This window comes from Hippoglossus hippoglossus, chromosome 10, assembly GCF_009819705.1.
Source record: "Hippoglossus hippoglossus isolate fHipHip1 chromosome 10, fHipHip1.pri, whole genome shotgun sequence".
Classification (NCBI taxonomy): Eukaryota; Metazoa; Chordata; class Actinopteri; order Pleuronectiformes; family Pleuronectidae; genus Hippoglossus; species Hippoglossus hippoglossus.
This window is the reverse complement of record NC_047160.1, coordinates 10,831,300-10,850,166: the sequence shown is the minus strand read 5'-3', so window position 1 is coordinate 10,850,166 and position 18,867 is coordinate 10,831,300. Positions and strand designations below refer to the sequence as shown.

At 43.8% G+C, this 18,867-nt stretch overlaps 2 protein-coding genes across 8 annotated transcripts in view; one reads left to right on the top strand and one right to left on the bottom strand.

The window, feature by feature from the left end:
• The window catches only part of unc5a (unc-5 netrin receptor A), a 145,066-nt gene extending 129,326 nt beyond the window's left edge, over positions 1-15,740 (top strand). For all 4 annotated transcript variants that reach the window (XM_034597128.1, XM_034597129.1, XM_034597130.1 and 1 more), the window contains 4 exons: positions 5,792-5,941; positions 8,617-8,781; positions 8,928-9,106; positions 11,814-15,740. In XM_034597128.1, coding sequence (XP_034453019.1) covers positions 5,792-5,941; positions 8,617-8,781; positions 8,928-9,106; positions 11,814-11,979 — 660 coding nt within the window. In that variant the 3' untranslated portion in view covers positions 11,980-15,740. The remainder of the gene's footprint in view (positions 1-5,791; positions 5,942-8,616; positions 8,782-8,927; positions 9,107-11,813) is intronic.
• Positions 15,741-17,447: 1,707 nt separating this feature from the next.
• The window catches only part of pdlim7 (PDZ and LIM domain 7), a 33,945-nt gene continuing 32,525 nt past the window's right edge, over positions 17,448-18,867 (bottom strand). For all 4 annotated transcript variants that reach the window (XM_034597134.1, XM_034597135.1, XM_034597133.1 and 1 more), the window contains exon 11: positions 17,448-18,569. In XM_034597134.1, the coding sequence (XP_034453025.1) occupies positions 18,483-18,569 (87 nt within the window). In that variant the 3' untranslated portion in view covers positions 17,448-18,482. The remainder of the gene's footprint in view (positions 18,570-18,867) is intronic.

The window sequence follows — 18,867 nt, the reverse complement described above, 5'->3', positions numbered from 1 at the left end:
GAGACGGACCGACATCTAATTAAACTGGAAGGGTGCCGACAAAGGTGTGTTTAAGGACAGGAATACGCTTTAGCTACTTTTGTAATATTTAGCTGTGATATTCAGAATCAGTCAGCTTTTCATATAAAGGACAAAAGACTGCTGCGAGAGCTTAATCTACTTTTACGGGAACATTAATAACATAACTACTGCTGTTTATTGGAAGTCTAACAAAATGTTCTGCATATACACCCACATGTCTGTGTTTTGAAAGTGTGCTGTTAAAAGAAACCTGTAGAATGATTTATAAACCACCCACTTTCTGTCAGATTTATTGTTTTCAGAGGTCGAAGCACGAGTCGTTTTTCCCATATTAAGCTGTAGCCTTTCTGAGGCACCATATTATTGATGGTATCTGGTGTCTCAGATTCAAATATGATGATATTTTTTTATAGATCTCTGTGGGTGGGGCAGCCCAATAGTTAAGGCACATACGCCTTGAGTTGTGACTGCCGGTTTGACTCCTGACCGCCTCGACCATTTACTGCATGTCATTACCCTACCCGTTCACCATGTTTCCTATCTCTCCTTCACTGTGTCGGGAAAAAAATATATTATAAAGGTATGCTCAAAGACAAAATCTGTGTTCCAACACAGGGAGCCAGGACAGCAAACAGTCGTGATTTTGTTGAGTGGCTAGGTGTCGACCAGCGGATGCTGGCAGCCACTGGTAACCAGTGAAGGGAGCGGAGGAGCGGTGTAGTGTGAGAGAACTTAGATTGGTTGAAGACCAGTCGAGCTGCTGCATTCTCAATGAGCTGCAGAAGTCTGATGGCACTAGCAGGCAGACCAGCCAGGAGGGAGTTGCAGTAGTCTTGCATGATGTGTCTGGTAGTCTTGCTTTATGTGTTTAATACTTCAAAATACACTCGATGTTACAGTCTCTGCCTTTGCCATCTAGAATAACTGCTAATGCCTCCCAGCATCTTCAATTGATGCAAACACCAACCTCGTGCAGGTTTTGCTGTCCACCACCTTGGTGCAGACTGAATTGTGTCCTCAAACTTTTGGATGGGTTTTTGTTATAGCTATATGTTATAGCTATAAAGCACAGTGTCACAGTTTCGCTGGCATGGCTGCTGCAGACTCCTATTTTGTTAGAGGATCTTTCCGTTGAGTTTAGGTGACATTTAATGGCCATGAGATTTTTTCAAATGGCCAAACAAAAGCCTATAAACCCTGAACGTTGTATTTCAGATGTCAGAATTTACACTTTTATCAATGTTCATGTAATGAGGCCACTACATTCAGCTCTTTGTCTCGTAAATGTAAAAATGTATGTTCATTGTTAAATTGCTGTTTAATTGATGTGTCACTGGTTATTAAATAGTGGCTCCTCGTTTCTTTTGCACACCCTGTGACCTCAAGCTATTATTCTTATTTGCCTTTAAAAGGACTCATAAACTGTTTATGTGCTATGACATTTGCTCGCTAGCTCCTGAGCAGCGAGCTATATTTAAGCAGAACCCTTTTTGCTTTTAATGTATCAGAGGAGACCAGCACACGTAGCGTAATATGAACAGCTTCGGTGATTCCTCCATCAGAATAGTTACTGGCAAGGAATTCCAGGAAGAAAAGCAGAAGAGCACAGCCCAGTAATTGCTGGCATTAAGTTAAACAAGACACTGAGCTTTATCACCGTGCCCAGCTGAGAAATTGTTTCTATATTATATTCCTGTGTTCCCGTGTGCTGTTTTCTCCAGTGCCGCTCTGTGATTTATCAGGGGGAATGTGCATCTTTTTCCTCGCAAACACGGTCCCCATTTATAACTGAGCAGACAAGTCCCTTCTATTTGTAGTTATTAATCAGAGTTGACTGTAGCGGGCACGGCCACTGGAGCTCAGACTGATAGACTCTCAGTCAGAGAGGAAAAGCCTGTCACATCCTGCTGACAAATACACAGATTTATGGAGCCCACATAGCCGGACTACTCTCTATAAACAAATGCATTTGCCTGAAAAGAGCAGCTCTGCAAATGGATCATCGCCACGAATGCACATTTTTAAGCACATGCGAGGACGCTGCGTCGCTGAGAGCGGAGGGGTGAGGACGAGTTTATGCGAATATTAAAGCGCGTGCGTCGCTTCCCGTGTTGCGGTTGACACGTAGCTTGACTAATTAACTGATCAAACTCTATATTATAATCCCTGTCAGAGTCCGTTAACTTAATCAGTTTATTACGCAGCATGACAGAACAAAAGACGACCACATGTAAGAGCGTGACCTTGCTGTGAGGAAAGTAGAATATTTTAATATGCAGCTTTGATCCAGTCAAGTTTACACACACACACACACACACACACACACACACACACACACACACACACACATATATATATATAGTACATATATATAGCTGCCCCTCAGTTTGATTTGTTTGCGTCCAATGTCTGGCCTGGCTGTTCTTGTTGCGAGAGAGTTTGGTGCAGCCGCTAACCTCTTTCTGTCAGCACCAGCCTGAAGAGATTAGCTGTGTGAGTGTCTCTTGTTCCCCTGGTGGAGCCCGTCCCCAGTCCATCACAGTCCCAGCTGTGGTCCGAGCCGAGAGGATGAGAGGATGGGCTGAGGAAGAAGGGGCTGGGGGGCGGGGCAGGGGAGGTGGGTTGATTCTGGATGAGGAGGGAGGGGACGAGGGGGGGGGGCTGAAGTCATAGAAAACTGTGGCCGTGATTGCAGTAATCCTGTTATCTCTCCTGCTAAAGCCGGCCACTCTAGTGACCCGGAGACACAAATGTTAAGCTCCCTCTGTCTCTCTCCTCTCTCTCCCGCCCCTGCTCTTTTTCACTCCACCCCTGCTCTATCTCACTCTCTTTAGCCGGCCTCATTGAATGCCAGGGGGTGGTCTTGGCTCTGTCTGACTCTAAATTCACAGTCTTTACACACACCACAGGCTATCACGAATTCCGTCAGAACAAAAGGGGTTTTTCTCCTGCGGTACTTGAACTTCTTGCCCGTCTCATGCATCTTAATGTTTTCCGCAGATGTACGGGGGTCACGGTGTCTTAGGAGAAACCGCTCCTCCTCTTATCTCCGCCAAATGGAAACACAAATGTTGGCTCCCAGTCGATGATTAATATGTGATTTGATAAACCAATTCAAAACCGTTGCATTGTTTTCCCCCCAGAAAGAGTAAATAATACGGTCAAATTTAGCTTCTCATCAATTAGCTCCCTCACGCTGTCATTTGTTAACGGGATAATGGGGCGTAAAGAGGGCCATTATTCTCCCGGTCCAGAACATATGCTGAAATCCTGCACAAAAACACACACTCGGAGCCACTCAGGGACACACACAAACAATATACAAGCAAAAATATGGTGTCATTTGAGAGCGAGGACAGGAGCGGGTGCATCATCCCTCTTTGTGCACCCCCCCCTTCGGTGAGCCTGGTGTCCCTGTCAAATAACAGGAGTGCCATGTCCTAGACCCTGTTTGATTGTAATCCTGCCGTGTCAGCTTTGAACCTGACAAACTGCGAGCCAGGCGAGTTAGTATTCATTCTAGTCACTCCCTGTTGATAATAAGATAATTGGCATTCTGCGCTCTTTCACAGGCCTATAGATCCGCTGGTATAGGTCAAAGCCCTGATCAAAGTCCACCAGCCTCGATTTGCAATGCTAATCAACCCCAACAAATAATTGCACTTAACAACTGCTTTAAATGAACCTCTCTGGAAGCCCTCATAATGTGGCTTTTGTCTGCATTAGAGACATAATAGCAGAGGGCTTTTGATTCTGCGGAGAATGCGCTGCCCCCTGTTATTAAGTCGGGAGACCTCAATGCTGTGATTTAGAGCCATTGTCTGACCTTCTCTCGCTGAGTAAGAGGGCCAGTAACATCACAAGGCTCCGGCGTGGCAGTACAGTAGGGAGATTATTCCAGACAGGCACCTACAATCAGGGCATTGTGCTCCACCCATTGTTTGGCGGAGTTCGGGGGAAAAGAATAAAAACCAGTGTAGATGCAGGAATAATCATGTGGGGAGGGGGGGGGCATAATAGCAAACATGAAAATTAGCTCCGCGCCAAACAAACAAGAAAAATCAATTCTCGAGCCGAGCCGGAAAAGTGCTCACTGGATGAAGAAGAGAAGCACATCAACTAACAACAGCAGGTAGAGATTCCAAACGGATAATTAACAGCTTCCGTTCCTTTATAATTGGAATCAGTCGAGCCCGTTCCTGGGAAAGAGGGCAGAAAATTGAATCAGCGTTGTGCAGTTAGAAATTACTGCCATTCTCTTCCTTAATTAGACGTCTTTGCTGAAATCATACCATAGGCTGGCATGCGGCACTCAACATATGGCTGCTATCTATACACACATCTCCCTCCAGGAGCCAGCGTCTTCGAGATGTGTCTCCCGGACTCAGAGGCATGTTCCGGTTGCCTGTTTTCTCCGTGCTGCCATCTTGTTTTCCCTCCTCAGACAGATTAAAGGAGCATATCTTATTTCCGAGGTCTTTTCACACTGCTAATTTCAGAGGTCTGTTTTTCTCTGTTGTAATATGCTCCCCTGAATAGAGCGCGAGGTTGCACGTGTGAACGCCATCCAAAGGGCTGGATTAAGGACTCGTTCGGCACAAAAAGCATACAGCTCAAAAACCGAAGTGATAGATCAGAGGAAAATGCGGAGGACATTATCATTCCATTCCAGATGGTCATTTGGACAGCAACAAATGGTCCAGTGAGCAAGTCCCACAGAGATTAAAATATTAAGCATGCACTTACAAATCTCTCCTGGCACAAAAACAAAAATGAAATTAAGGAGATTCGCCATGCGAGAACAATGAGCAGTTGACTAATGGCTCGTTGGCTGACTTCATCACTGCCCAGGTAGCTAGTAGGCCAGAGTGACTGGAGTGTTTGCATGCTAATGCAGCTGCTAGAATCTGGGCCTACGCACACACACACACACACACACACACACCGAGGCAAGGGATCAACCTTGTGGTGACATTAAAGTCAGCTCGCTGCAGCCGCATGCAGAGATGATATCATCCTGTCCTAAGATGTACTGTACCCCTGCCTCGTGCTCATGCTGTGTGTCTGTCGCTTTATGCGTTTGTGTCTGTGTCTGTGTCTGTGTACACTTATTTTGTTAGCTCTTTTCTAATACTATAATACTGTAATTTAAGATTAGGGGCTAAGATGTGAATTAGGTTAGGTCAGTTAGTTCATTAAACCACACCAAATTGCGCACAATATCAGTCCCCTAAACATGAATGATTTTTTTATTAAGATCCATGAATTATTCCCTGAGAAATCAGGGAAAATGTTGAAAAGGCCCTATCTCACAATGTTGAAGAAAAGCGAGGAGAAACAAATCCTGGTCTGGATCTGAAACAAAATTAAATGGTTCTTTGCTTAATCCTGCTGACTACAAACAAACAAAAATGCAAATGAAAACAAAACCTCCTTTGCGGACATAATAAGGATAGCTGCCCAAACGTGTGTGTGTGTGTGTGTGTGTGTGTGTGTGTGTGTGTGTGTGTGTGTGTGTGTGTGTGTGTGTGTGTGTGTGTGTGTGTGTGTGTGTGTGTGTGTGTGTGTGTGTGTGTGTGTGTGTGTGTGTGTGTGTTCATTGTGACAAATTTCTTGTTTCAACCCGTGCAGTTGTTTGTGTGAATTATGAGGTAGATACACAGTTATGGATTGTTCTTGCACATTTTCACTTACCTCTGTGACTGTGATGGTAAATGTGTTTCCTCTGACACCTCTCCTCTCCTCTCCCGCTCTCTCTCTCTTTCATCAGGAGGTGATGCAGATGGAACGGCAGCTCGGGGGTCGGCTGATTGACGAGCCTCACGTCCTCCTCTTCAAAGACAGCTACCACAACCTGCGCTTGTCCATCCACGACATGCCCCAGGCGCACTGGAGGAGCAAGCTGCTAGCCGGCTACCAGGTGTGCTGGGTGGCCGTGGGGGGCCGTGGGGGGGCCGCAGGGGCAGGGAGTCACTGCAGATCAGAGCGGGAGCATGGAGATGTGATACAAAGTGCTTGGCTGTATCTGTCAAATTTGAGCATCAGCTGTTACATGGGCTTTTTTTTAAGTGTTTCTTTGTATACTCAATTTAAAACCCATGCTGTCTCTTGTTATTCTAAATTGGCCATTGAGAGAAATTAAAGAAGAATAAAGAGAACGTGTTGGCAAGAGTGATACAACTGAGTAATCAATAGTTTTTCAGTAGCTTGTTTTTATTATCGTGCTGTGTGTCACATCAGATACTTTATTCAGTGTACGTAGTAGACTCGCTAGAATAGTACGTGAATTACCACCATGATTGTCCCCCTCCAAAATATCTGCTTTGCTCACTTGACTTGAACATTTTACTTTCTTGGATGTGCCCCTTGTGTCACGTGACGCGGAAGTTACACTGCCATTGGCTCAGTGTCCTCCTTCCTCGGCCCCCGTTGAAAGTCACAAATTTGAAAGTAAAGGTCTGTGCACAACAAGTCCGTTTTTTTCGTCCGAAATTCTCACACGATTTTAAATAAATACAACCTCACATTGTGTCAATGACGTTTACACACTGACGCCGAAACTTTTGCCCGGGATTTAACATCCAATTTGCTGCGTTTTGCGCATCTGTCAAAGGCGTTTCCAGAGGGTTGTTTTAGCTGTTTGGGTTCAATTGGATCAGAGAAATTTCTTTTCTTCCTTTCAATGTGCGGTCTCAGTGCTGGTAGCATATCAAACTCAAATAGACTTGAGAGCAATCGGGATAATTTCGCAGCTCCTTGATCAGAAGATGAAATTCTCCTTGTTCCTGACAGCTTGTCAGGACCCAATGGACCCAATGTTTTCTTTTAGTTTTTTCAAGAAATGAGAGAACCACAAAATCATCCTCAATTTTATCTCCTTCTGCAAACTTTCGGAACAAATCGATGTATAAATACAATAATATAAAATGCATCGGACTCAGTGTACAAAGTTTCTGTGCCTGACGATTTTCATTGGATGACAGATCTAAAAAATGTATATAAAAATATGAACTTGGTGTGCAAAGAAGTTAAGTTGGGATTGCAGATGAGAAGTGAGAAGAAGTTTCTTATTTTGCACTAAACTTTCTGACCATCTTGAGTGCACCAGCTGGGTACTATAGTACAGTATGCTTATAGTCAGCTGCATGTTACCACACTCGTGCAACCGTCCTGTTGTCTCTCTGGAAAGTTGTTTCCATTTTAGTTGGTCCAGAGTTTTAATTAGGTTTGTTTTGGTTTGGTCTCAGCTGATCACACAAAGGAGTCTTTTTCAGTCTGTTACTGCAATACTCCTCCGTCCAATAACCTTTCTCTGTTTGGCACTGTGTGCAACTTGAAGTCATTTGTTAGCGTCTGGGAACCTTTTGTGTGTGTGTGTGTGCACCCCTGTGGGTAGAGTGTGCATGTTTTTGCCCACTCGTGCCTGCACACGAGGTGTATACATGTGCATATATCGGGTAGCTGGGGTGTGTGTGCACTAACCCAGAGCCGCGAGCTGATTGATTATCCAAGCTGCCTGCTCTCTCAAAGGGAGCGCAGATGAAATATAGAGCAGTATGTAAATATCTGGAACTCCACAACCTGAATCCTGGAACCTGTCCTGCACCCCCCACACCTGCGAGGTCCACCGCACTGCAGCCAGGCGATGGAGACACAAGAGCTGTTCAAAGAGGACTAGAAAACATTCTGGCTGTAACTATGTAAGCACTGAGCACCGGGTCCCCGAAGAGCACGCGCAGGCTGTGCCAAGCAAGCAGTGGCAGCAACAATGCACCCAGAACAGAGGCTTATTACTCTGGACTGTGCCTGTTCATTTGGAAGTGTTATTCCCCCCTCAGCAGTGCGGTCAAAAAAGCCCTTTAGTCTCCCTGGGGTCCCATGAAGACGTTTGCACCCAGCTCCCTCTGCTGCAAGTCAGCCTGGGTAACAGTGCCCCCGTTTGGTCGGCAGGGTGAACTGCAGCCCCTCACTCCAGTCTCAAACTGAGTTCTTGTCAGCTGTTTAACCAAAGGTGAAGCGAGGAGTTAGGGTGCTTGTTTGTTTGTTTTCTACCTGTCGGCTTCTCTTGAGATATGCAAACAAGACATGAATATAGAGCAGCAGAGAGAAAGCTGCAGAGAGGCATTTGCCACAGAGTCTGGTCCTGTACAGCGGTGGTGCTCAAACCCATAATGCATGCATGTAAAGTAGGGGTGTGATGATTCAGCTTGTAAAATATCTGCATGATTTGTAGCTGTGCACAAACTGAACGTTCCTGCAGAGAGAGGAAGAGAGAGAGGCTGAATCCACTGAAACACATTGAGTAGAAAATAACTCCCATGTCAGACATGGTGTGCAGCTGTTGACTCCCTTCACAGTAACTCTGACAATAACAATCATTTCCCTTGAACTTACCTAAGTGATGTCAGTCTGCTGCCTCGGATATATTTAGCTGGTCTCACCTAACAATGACAGCTTATGTCAGTGTAATTAATGAGCTCGGTGTGTTCTAGGCGGGCGGTGCTGTTGAAGCCGCGTTTCAGACACGCGGTTCTGACTGTGCCGCTGAGATGCCATGTGTGTGTGTGTGTGTGTGACGCCCTGTCTCTTCTGCAGGAGATCCCGTTCTACCACATCTGGAACGGTTCCCAGCGGTACCTGCACTGCACGTTCACTCTGGAGCGGCTCAGCCTCGGCACCTGCGAGCTCACCTGCCAGCTGTGTGTGTGGCAGGTGGAGGGGGAGGGACAGAGCTTTAGCCTCGACTTCAACATCGCCAAGGTAATTCTCAGCATAAGTACCCGAGCTGCAATTGATTACACAGCCGCCATGACTCAGCATTTTCATATCTCCATAAATGAACTGTAATTATGTTGTGTGGAGAGAAAGAGAGAGAAAAAAGTTGGATGTTTGCTTTCCCCTAACAGGACAACCGAGCTTTGGACTCTGAGTTTCTGTTGATGGACAGTAGCGCCACGGCTCTGGCAGGGCCCAGCGCCTTTCAGATCCCGTACCTCATCAGGCAGAAGATCTGCAGCAGCCTGGATGCCCCCTGTCCCAACGGAGCTGACTGGAGAATGCTAGCACAAAGACTTAAACTTGAGAGGTAATTAGCAACTGTACAGTACCACGCTGCCTTATCTGATCACTGATTGGAGCGCGCAGGAATTGCACCAGAGCCCCGAACTCCATCGGGAATAGAAGTTGCATAGCAGTATTTGCACTAATTAGTTCAGTGCCCTGTTCTAAACATTTGTCTGGCCTGTGGTGATGCTGGTTGCAGCTTCTCTTTCTGAAACTGTAAGAGTGACCTGCAGCAATTGAGCCGCAGCGAGTTAAGACCTGCTGCAGGAGTCGGTCCACAGAACCCTGAAGCTGCACAACCGCTGCTGCACAAAGAGCCGTTCACCCGTTTATTCAAAGCTCATTTAAGCTTGATTCAGTACACAGAACCCTGAACTGGAGAATCAGTAATGGTAAATGGTTTGTATTTATAATACACTATATACGCTTTTCTAGTCTCGATGACCACTCAAAGCACTTTACTAGTACAGCTTTTTTTAACATTCACCCATTAACACGCACACATTTATACAGTGCATCTATGTGCAGCACTTTCTCTATGACAAGGGGAAACTTTGGGGTTCAGTATCTTGGACACTTCAGCATGCAGAATGGGGAAGATCAACAACGTCACTTAAGTCGCTGCTGCTACAGAGCGCTGGTCACCGGTTTATACAGTTTATTAATAGTTAAAGTATCGCACCAAATGAAACACTGCCCTTCCTTGGGCCCTTAACAACACAAATGCCAAGTGGGAAGCTGATGAGATGAACAGAGATAAATTCCACATTCAGACAGACAGAGATGTCTGGAATTAGTCGATAAATGAAGCATACGATCACCTGGTTGTGAAGGGTCAAACTAACTGAGGTTGACATTTAACTGTGAAACTCCAGCCACTTTAAGAAATCAGGATGAAGTGCGACACCACCACAGTGGAGTGTTTTTCCTGAAGTTCAGGTAAACAAGGTTCTGCCTTGACAAACTAATCCTCCGACACAGCTAACGTTACAGGATTAATGTGGACTAGATGGATACAGCCATCATTTCCATAGGAAAACATGACCCCCCCCTCTCTTCAGGTAAGCAGCTTAGACTCTGCTGCTAAACTTGTACCTGCAGCATTCTGCTTAACAGCTGTAATTGGAAAGGGAGTGAGCGAGCTGCCCGTCAGCGGCAACAAAAGATGAAGTAGTGTTGGATCTGTGCCGACCTCAGTAACTGTACTTTATCACCGCAGTACCTGTAACAGACTGCAGCCCCGCATTGATCCCCTATCCTCCAATTTAATTTCTACATTGTAATGGAATCAAATAGCTGCACTTAATTTGTCCAATCAACTTTATTTACCCAAATTAATCACAAATTGAATTGATGCACTGTGGGTTTAATTAGCAATTGTTTTGCTGAACATAATCAATTCTCATTCAGGCCTCAGGAAGGAACAACTGCTTTGTTGTTTGATCCGTCCTTAACAACATGTTGTTGTTTTTTTCTGTGAAGGCAGCGGCTGCCTGAATGTATTTCTCAGTTTGTTTCTGTGTGGGTAAAGTGTCCAGACCGAGCGGAACGGGACCAATCAATAAAACTTAAAAATGCCAAGAACCTTTTATTTGATCTTTTTCCCCCAAGACGGGGCGCCGAACAAGATAAGCTCGTGTTTCACACAGCGAGGTGAATAAGCAGGGCTGACACGTCGGGACACTAAGCTCTGTCTTTTTTTATCTGAATAATGACAAAGAGCTTCATTCCCTGACAATTTTTTCGACCAACACTTCCCTTTGTTGTGCTCTCCCGACGCAGAGCGAGGGCTGTGTGCGTGTGCGTGTGCGTGTGTGTGTGTGCGTGTGCGTGTGTGTGCTCTATGAAATCCAATTGACACAAAAATAGCCGCTGTGCACTGTGTTCCCTGCTTGTGCACTGGCAAAGCAGCCGCATGTTTAGAGCCATCAGAGAACGCTCCACTAGGCAAACAGAAGATGCGAGGAAGTAATGGACTCTCTCTGACCTTTGTCAAGGTGAAAGGAACTTGTTGGGGTTTTTTGGGTTTCCTGCCTCACCCCCCCCCCCCCCGGCAAAAACACTCACACAGCACCACACCAATCTCTGTTGTTTTTTTTTTCCTGTGTCATGTGTGCTCTACATAACAGTTAAGGCCCCAGACATTTGAAGAACAGGAAAAGGCCATTAAATCAAACAAGCATCTTCGGGTGCCGCGGAGATTAGGTCCCACTCAACATCAAATATACAGCCGGCTGGGGCCACTGCTTTGTTGTCATTGATTGGGTTTGATCGTAAAGGTTCCAGCTCCTAAAATGGAAAAGGTCACTTCCGACTTAGCTGTGAAAGTCCGTATAGGATTCACTATATGGGATTTAGGGGCAATTTCGACATCAAATGACGAGGAATGAGGCTTATGGTGTTAAAGCTTCAAATGAAAATTGCCAGAGATTCGGTATTTGATGGGTGTTTGAAGAGCCAGGCCATGCGCTTATACCTTTCATCATTTTTTTTTTTTCTTAGTGCTCCAACCCGGCATATCAGGAACGTAGCAGTACAACACAATAAAACTTGACATTGACAGAGTTACAAGAAGCGGTGGCAAAATAGACTAGCAACTGAAGAGGTTTTCCTAAGACTCCGTCAATGGAGAGAAAGTGTGAGGCTGTCCATTAGATTTAATAAAATGTTCCCTCACTGTTATTTTTGTGCTTTCCTCCTCCTCCTCCTCCTTCTCCTCCTCTCTGCAGACACATGAGTTTCTTTGCATCCAAAGCGAGCCCAACCTCTATGATCCTGGACCTGTGGGAGGCGCAACATTTCCACAGCGGCAACATCAACCAGCTGGCCGCGGTCATGGCTGACATTGGCAAACAGGAGGCCATGATATTCCTGGTCTCTGATGGCGAGTGCTAACCCAGAAAACGGAGAGAGAGACTGGTGCAGAGAGGAAAAAAAAGTACACTACACGACAACAACGACACACAACCCCACCCCTCCCCAACTATTACCGCAGCAGGAATGGAAGAACAGAGCTGTCCCAGTGTCCCTCGTCTTCACTTTAGAAGATAGTGAATGGTTTGTGACAGATCGAGTCCCCATTTCCCTTCGAACGGAGTAGAAGTCCTTAACTGACGGGTGAGGGGAAAGGTAGAGCGGAAGTGCTTTGGGAAATGTATTCATGAGCTCAGAAAAGAAATACTCTTTATTTTTTCCATCAAAGTTCCAAGTGAAATTAGTCCCAACCCTGCTTCTACTTTAAAGATCACTTTAAATTAACTTCATGCCTTTTTACACAAACGAGCCGTTTAAGGCTAACGAGGAGCAATATGCAAACATAATGCTAATGTCCAACACTGCAAATTCAGCCAATCATTTCTGAAGTTAGGTTAATACAAAGGGATGTGACAAAAAAGGTGCCGGTCATTTCAGGTTCAAGAGGCGAACATATGCAATTAGCAGGTTCGTCACATGACATCATCGCACGCTGAACGCATTCGCAACGAGGTCATCAGGGTCTGTGAACGTCTCCTCCTGTCCACTCACACACACACTGACACTGTACAGAAGGACATCTCCTATGTGTTTTGTTTTTTTAACACACACACACACACACACACACACACACAGGCGGCTTGTAGCACATCCTGGACTTGCAGGTTTAAAACAGATTGTACGTCAAAGCCCCAAAACCTGTCTCATCTTGTTTGTGTGTGTTCTTGTTGTTTTTTTTCTTTTCTTAGTCCAGCCGGTATCAGTACTGTGAATATAACATCTTGACATCTTGATTTAGCGAGACGCTTCGCAGCCTTCCTGCTTCTAAATCGATATATGTGGGGTTCGGGTTCGTTTGAACTTTTTTTTTTCGAGGGAAGAGTGAGAAATATCTTCACTAAAGTCATATTTCAGAAGCCATGTCTATTTAAAGCCTGGGATTCTGGATCCGTCCATTCTCGTCTCAAGTCTTTCCCAAGCCTTTTGTTTTCTCTCAAATTCCACAGCTAATGAAGGAGCCATAGGGCCAAAAGGTGTTCCAGCTGCATGTACATACACATATATGTATATTTGGACACTGATTGTCCTGAAAACTCATTAACAAAATGACATTTCCCCCTTGATCACATTCATTCTGAGATGTTAAAGATAAAAACTTGGCCACAAGGGTTATTATCCCACATGAACAATGCAGAGCACTTTCCCCCCAGAAAATCTGCCAGTGAATTCTTCAAAAATCGTCACCAGATTACTCGTGTGGAAAGGCTGATTGTGCAGCTTTGTTTTGATAAGTCATAAAGCAAGTCTCTATTTGCTGTGTGGCAAATGGTATCAGAGAAACGCCTGTCTCTCGGAGAAAGTTAAGAGTGGCTTATTCGCACTGTCACGCCTCTGCTCACAAAAGATTTGCTTTGAACGTGAGTTTCTTTTTATTGTCATTTATAGCCAGTGTGGCAAAAAAAAAAAAAGATTCAGTTTAGTCTCACATCAAACCATAAACTGCAACGACACATTAGATTATTTTTCTACATTTTGCTTCTTTGCGTCGATGTACAGTGTTTGGTTAATGGATCTGTCAAGCCAGGCAACTTGCATACAGTATATCTTTGAGCTCCGCTGGTTCAGTAATTACACTTTGAAAAAAAAAAAAAAAGGCATCAGCAATCCCAAACTAGCCATAGTTTCTCCGTCTGCCTCAGGGTTGCATGTGAAGTTGTGTGTTCAAAGTTGTAGAGGGAGCCCCCCCCCCCCACCCCACCCCGTCATTAAATCCCCTCTTATCGCTCCACAGCTAGCACCGCCCATCTCACCAGCTCCTGCGGCTTCAATCTTTAACACTGACCTGGAGCCTCTTTTATGATTGTCAGATATTTGGAATGTACATTTCTGTTTCCCTTTGGCGGAGCACGTCTGTTTTCCACTTTTAGAAGTTCCCTGTTTTGTTTTTATACGACATCTCGGCACCTGCTCAGTCCTTAACCTTCTCTTTTTAAATCACATCAAACACGCCTCTTTTCTCGACCTACGACACTTTTTACAAATCGCTGCATTGTTTTGATGTAGAGATACCATACTCCTTTTTTTTTTTTAATTTCTATTACAAAACCTTTGAATCAAGCCCCTTTCAGATAGAATTGTGATACCACCTTAATAAATGAATCTTTTCATGTTGAAACGGATCATCGTCGCGTGTGATATGTAAATACTTTTTCTATACCAGCCATGTGCTGTCACTTTGCATACTGTATATCAGCAGAATTGGTAACCAAAGTTTTCTGAGTATCGTTTGAGGCCACTACATCCTCACATTGTATCCATTCAGACATTGTTACAGCGTCGTTTTACCTGCAGCTAGTATAGAATAAGTCAGAGTTGCTGTCTCTTCTAAAACTAGTCACTATGGAGTCATTGCTTTTATCTACTTTCCTCGCTTTTGTCTTGAGGCAAAATTAATGCTGTCTGTTCAAGCGGTGATATGTGTCCGTTTATTTTACCACTTTGTAAAGAAATGTAAATTATATTTTAATATAAAGCCAAAAAAAGACACTTAACTGGCGCAGCATTTGTCAAGTCTAAACCGTGACGTGTTTGCCTATATACTGTTCTTTGGCGATCTAGCAGTGAAGAATTTTTGCAGTGTTAAGGGTTTTAGAGACTGTTTTACAGGAGTTTCTATACACGTTTTGTTCGTCCTTACATTGCATTCGTCTACTTTTATGGTTTCTCTAAGTGTGAGCATTTACAGATGAGGTGGAAACGGCACTTAACGCCCGTGTGGTGGCTGTGTGGAGGGAGAGAGAATCAGTTTCTCGGACACCGACAGGCCAGTGTCGACGCAGCATGTTTAGATGAGCCATGGCAGTTGTACAGTCTGACTGTGTGTGAAATTGTATCACCCCTGTACTCGGCTTGGATGTGTTGTCTCAGCACATTTCCAGTAATGTAATTCACCAGCCACCGGGACGTTCTGCATCTATCTCCACATCTGAGTTGTCCGACAAATCTGCAATTACTGTGCGTTGTGTTTGTTCCCTTCATGATGAAACCTGGGTCTGGTAGTTCAGTGTCAGTAAAACGCAAGGTTTGTTTCAAGGCTTTATCATTTCACCTGTGTAACAGTAGGAAACATCTCTCAACTGTACTTTTTGCTTCAGTGTCAAGAACGCGTGTGATTATGTATGAGTGTGTGTGTGTGTGATTGTGTGTGTGCATTCCTCCCTGTCCCTCTGACTGAACTGTTTTCTTTTTTGAACTAAAACATTAGACGTCCGTACTTGTGAATGGTTTTTCTATTAAGTTCCTTGATTCAATGTTTCCTTGCCTTTTCTGCAAGTCAAAAATGCTGTATTTATTACATGCCACAGCGCTTATGCAATTGTATAATCCTTTTATGGTTTTTATTATTTGTTGGTTTTTTTTAACCTTTTGTGTTCCTTATCGTCAGTGTAAATTGTTGTCAAAACTTTTGTGCTAATGGAAAAACTTCTGCTAAGGGAGATTTTCTGTACTTTTTTGGACAATGATATGGATTTGTGGGTAGAATTTTGGAAATTCGTTTCTAAGTGCTTTCAAGTATTTACTTGGCCTTATGTATATATATATCTATCTATGACATTTCAGAAAGGTATGTATAGTAATTCAACCTGAAATTGTTGTAAATAAATTATATATTGTTAAATGAAGGACTGGATCTTTTGCTTGAAAAATGAAATTCACACTTAATTTGTAAAGAGTCTTACTTAGGACCAAAAGTCAACATCAACAGGAAAAAAAATTTTTAAGGGAATAGTTTAACATTATGGGGGGAAACACTTGTTTAGATGAAATGTTTGATGCCACTAATTTCTTCATTTAGTGTAGAGCCACAACATTTTCTGCTCGAGATTCCTTTTCACATGTTACATAATTATGTTAAGATGTGACATTGAGCTGTGACACACAAAAAAAATCTACACGTAGCTTTTTCCAGGGCTTAACCATAGACTGTGTATAAAGATGGACGACTACTTCCTGCCACTATCCAAAAATGAAGCCAAAATATCCTGGATAGAAACGCTGCCATGTTGTACCAACGCGATCAAGGGATGGAGCCACGGTATCAGGGTCCCGCCTACACACATGCCTGACCAATTGTAAATCAGTCTCAGCTGTCAATCTGTTAAACCTATTTTTTTTAAATAATCAAAAAGCGAACTAATACCAAACTTACTGCATGAATTAACAGTTGTGATAAGTACTACTTAAGATGATAAAATGTACTTGAGTATTTTTACCCTTCCATCTCATGTTCCATCTACTAACATGGAGAAATTTGGGGTTTACAGCTTTAACTAGTCAGCTACTAAGGGGCGATCAAGACTTCACTTTTGGGGAGTCATCATGTCGTCCATCTTTACTTACAGTATGTGGACTTTTCACTCCATCCAACAGTTTCATCCTTGTTTGCCTTAACATGGACGTGTGTTGACTCCGTGTAAGTGGTTACAGGAGAAAGATGTAAGTGTGGAAAAAATCCAGCAGGTGAACTAGAGTTTAAGATATTTCATCTTAAGTGTCAGGTCAGATAAAGAAAGAATTTCAATGATCAAACAATTTCTGTTTCCATCTCATTTTAATGCGATGAGGTAAAACTATGTAGTATTTCACAATCTACTGCCATATATTAGATTATTTGTTAATGTTAACCCTTTTTTCCCCCCCAATCCTCACATTAGGAACCACTGAGCTGGAGCCAGGAAGCTGTTTGCATAGCGTCCCATAAAGATGAGAAACAAGGGGATCATTCAATCTCATTTGTAGTATTAGAACAGACATTTCAAAAGAAAACGTGTGATTTGAAAGGCCGTTGGTTTCAAATTGTAACTAATTCTTGTCAAACATCAATTTGTTGACCTGGCCAGTGCTTCAGTGCAGCGTTTACACTGGTTAAATGGACAAGATTCTCAATAATTAGAGTCAGCAGCTCCCATTAATCCACGATTTCACATCCATCCATCCATCTTCCATCTATAGAGTCAGACATGTCCCCTTGTTTCCAGTCTTTAGTCACCTCGCTAACTCTTGGTAAGAAAACAAATACGTAAAATGACTTATATAAGACTTATTGACTGATTAAATGGCTCCTGTCATCATGAACATACGCATGTCTATGTTAAACTCATTTCCTTTCTACATCTAGAGATGGTGTATACTAAAGAAATTCACCAGGGTCTTTGTTACAGCAAAAAATAAATCTGTTTCTGTCTGTTTTTTTTTTTAAAAAGGCACTTCTTGTACTCACAACACAAAAGACATGAAAAGTCAATTATCCTGTTGTTAGGGAGCAGGTGTTAGTAACAGCAAAACATTGGTCGATTAAAAAAAAAATAAGAAAAAGATGAACTCTAAAACACACTTCCACCCAGTGTTCTGCCCCAGCACATGGGAATACTAAACAATTTTATTTGAAACTACAAAACAAACAACACTTACAGGGCACTTTCTGAAGCAATATAAATACATATTCAACAACGGCTTGAAAGTACTTGAAGGAAGAATCACAATAGAACACATAGAAACATGATGGACAAAGACCATAAGATCTTTTTTTCTCCTTATATTAAAATGTCTTATAAAAGATTTCAAAGCTTTGACGCGTCTCTTTGCCTTAACAGAGTGAAAAGTAACAATACCAGCCCCCCACCCCCACCCATCGCCCACACAGATCAATTAAGGATTATTATACGACTCAAATTAAATCTATAACCTGCAGTATTTCGCTGATTAGCCAGAGCCAGAGTGATAAGTTCAGCAGTTAGTGCTTTTGTGAAGAGGTCCAGTCAAGCAGAAATGGGACACCTCCTCTGTTCTGCTCCACTGGGCCCCCATTATGTTAATAGGCACAGTGGTGAGAGTCAGTGAGTGGGCCAGGGTCCTGAACGGGGGCCACTACTTCTCCACGCTTAGCGCTGATGGGTCATTACTGCAATATGTGAAATCATTAGACACCAAATGACTCCTCCAACTCGGGAGACATCGACGTGATCTTACAAGGACAAGATTAGACGCGTTGAGAGACTCTCCATGAACTGCAGCTGCACTTTTCCAATGTTCCACTTTATACACTGACTTTAACGTCAACAGGTTAGTGACATGATATGAACTAATCCCTTGCCTACTTCCAGTTGCACTACTCAGCATTTGGCATTGCAGGCAGGCACATTTGAAGTGTCTCGCTAATGTAACAGTATGTGGCGCTGGCGTTAAGCCTCAAATGTGGAAACAAAGTCTGCAGGATAGAGAAATAGACTCGACTTTAACAAGGTGTGGTGCTGGCGAAGAGGAGATGTAGAGTGAGAGCGAGCGAGCCAGAGGCTGGGGAGGGGTAGAGAGGCGAGAGGAGAGAGAGAGAAGTGTTCCTTCCTCTGAAGATGAAGCTTGATCTCTCACACTGGAGCGAAAGCATGGCCTTTGCACAGGGGCTTATCCTTCTTCGAGTAGAACGTCTTCCCCTCCAGGTTGATTTGGCAGAGCTTTAAAAAGATGAAAGAAGACAGACACACGGACAGACAGATTTGAAAACCAGTGCAGAGCAGATATCAGACCTCAACATTGTCGATGTGAATTTACTGAGTTTGCTACTCGGCCAAAGCAGCCACAAATTATTTACCTGACAACATTTGCTTTCACAAAGAATGAGAGAGACGGAGAAGGTGATAGAGTGCAGGTGACAGGTTAAAAGAGAAAGACAGAGGGGGGGGGGGGGAGCTCGGGGTCCAGAGATGGAGGCCGATTTTCAGGTGGTACTGTGTTGGGAGACATGGGGGGGGG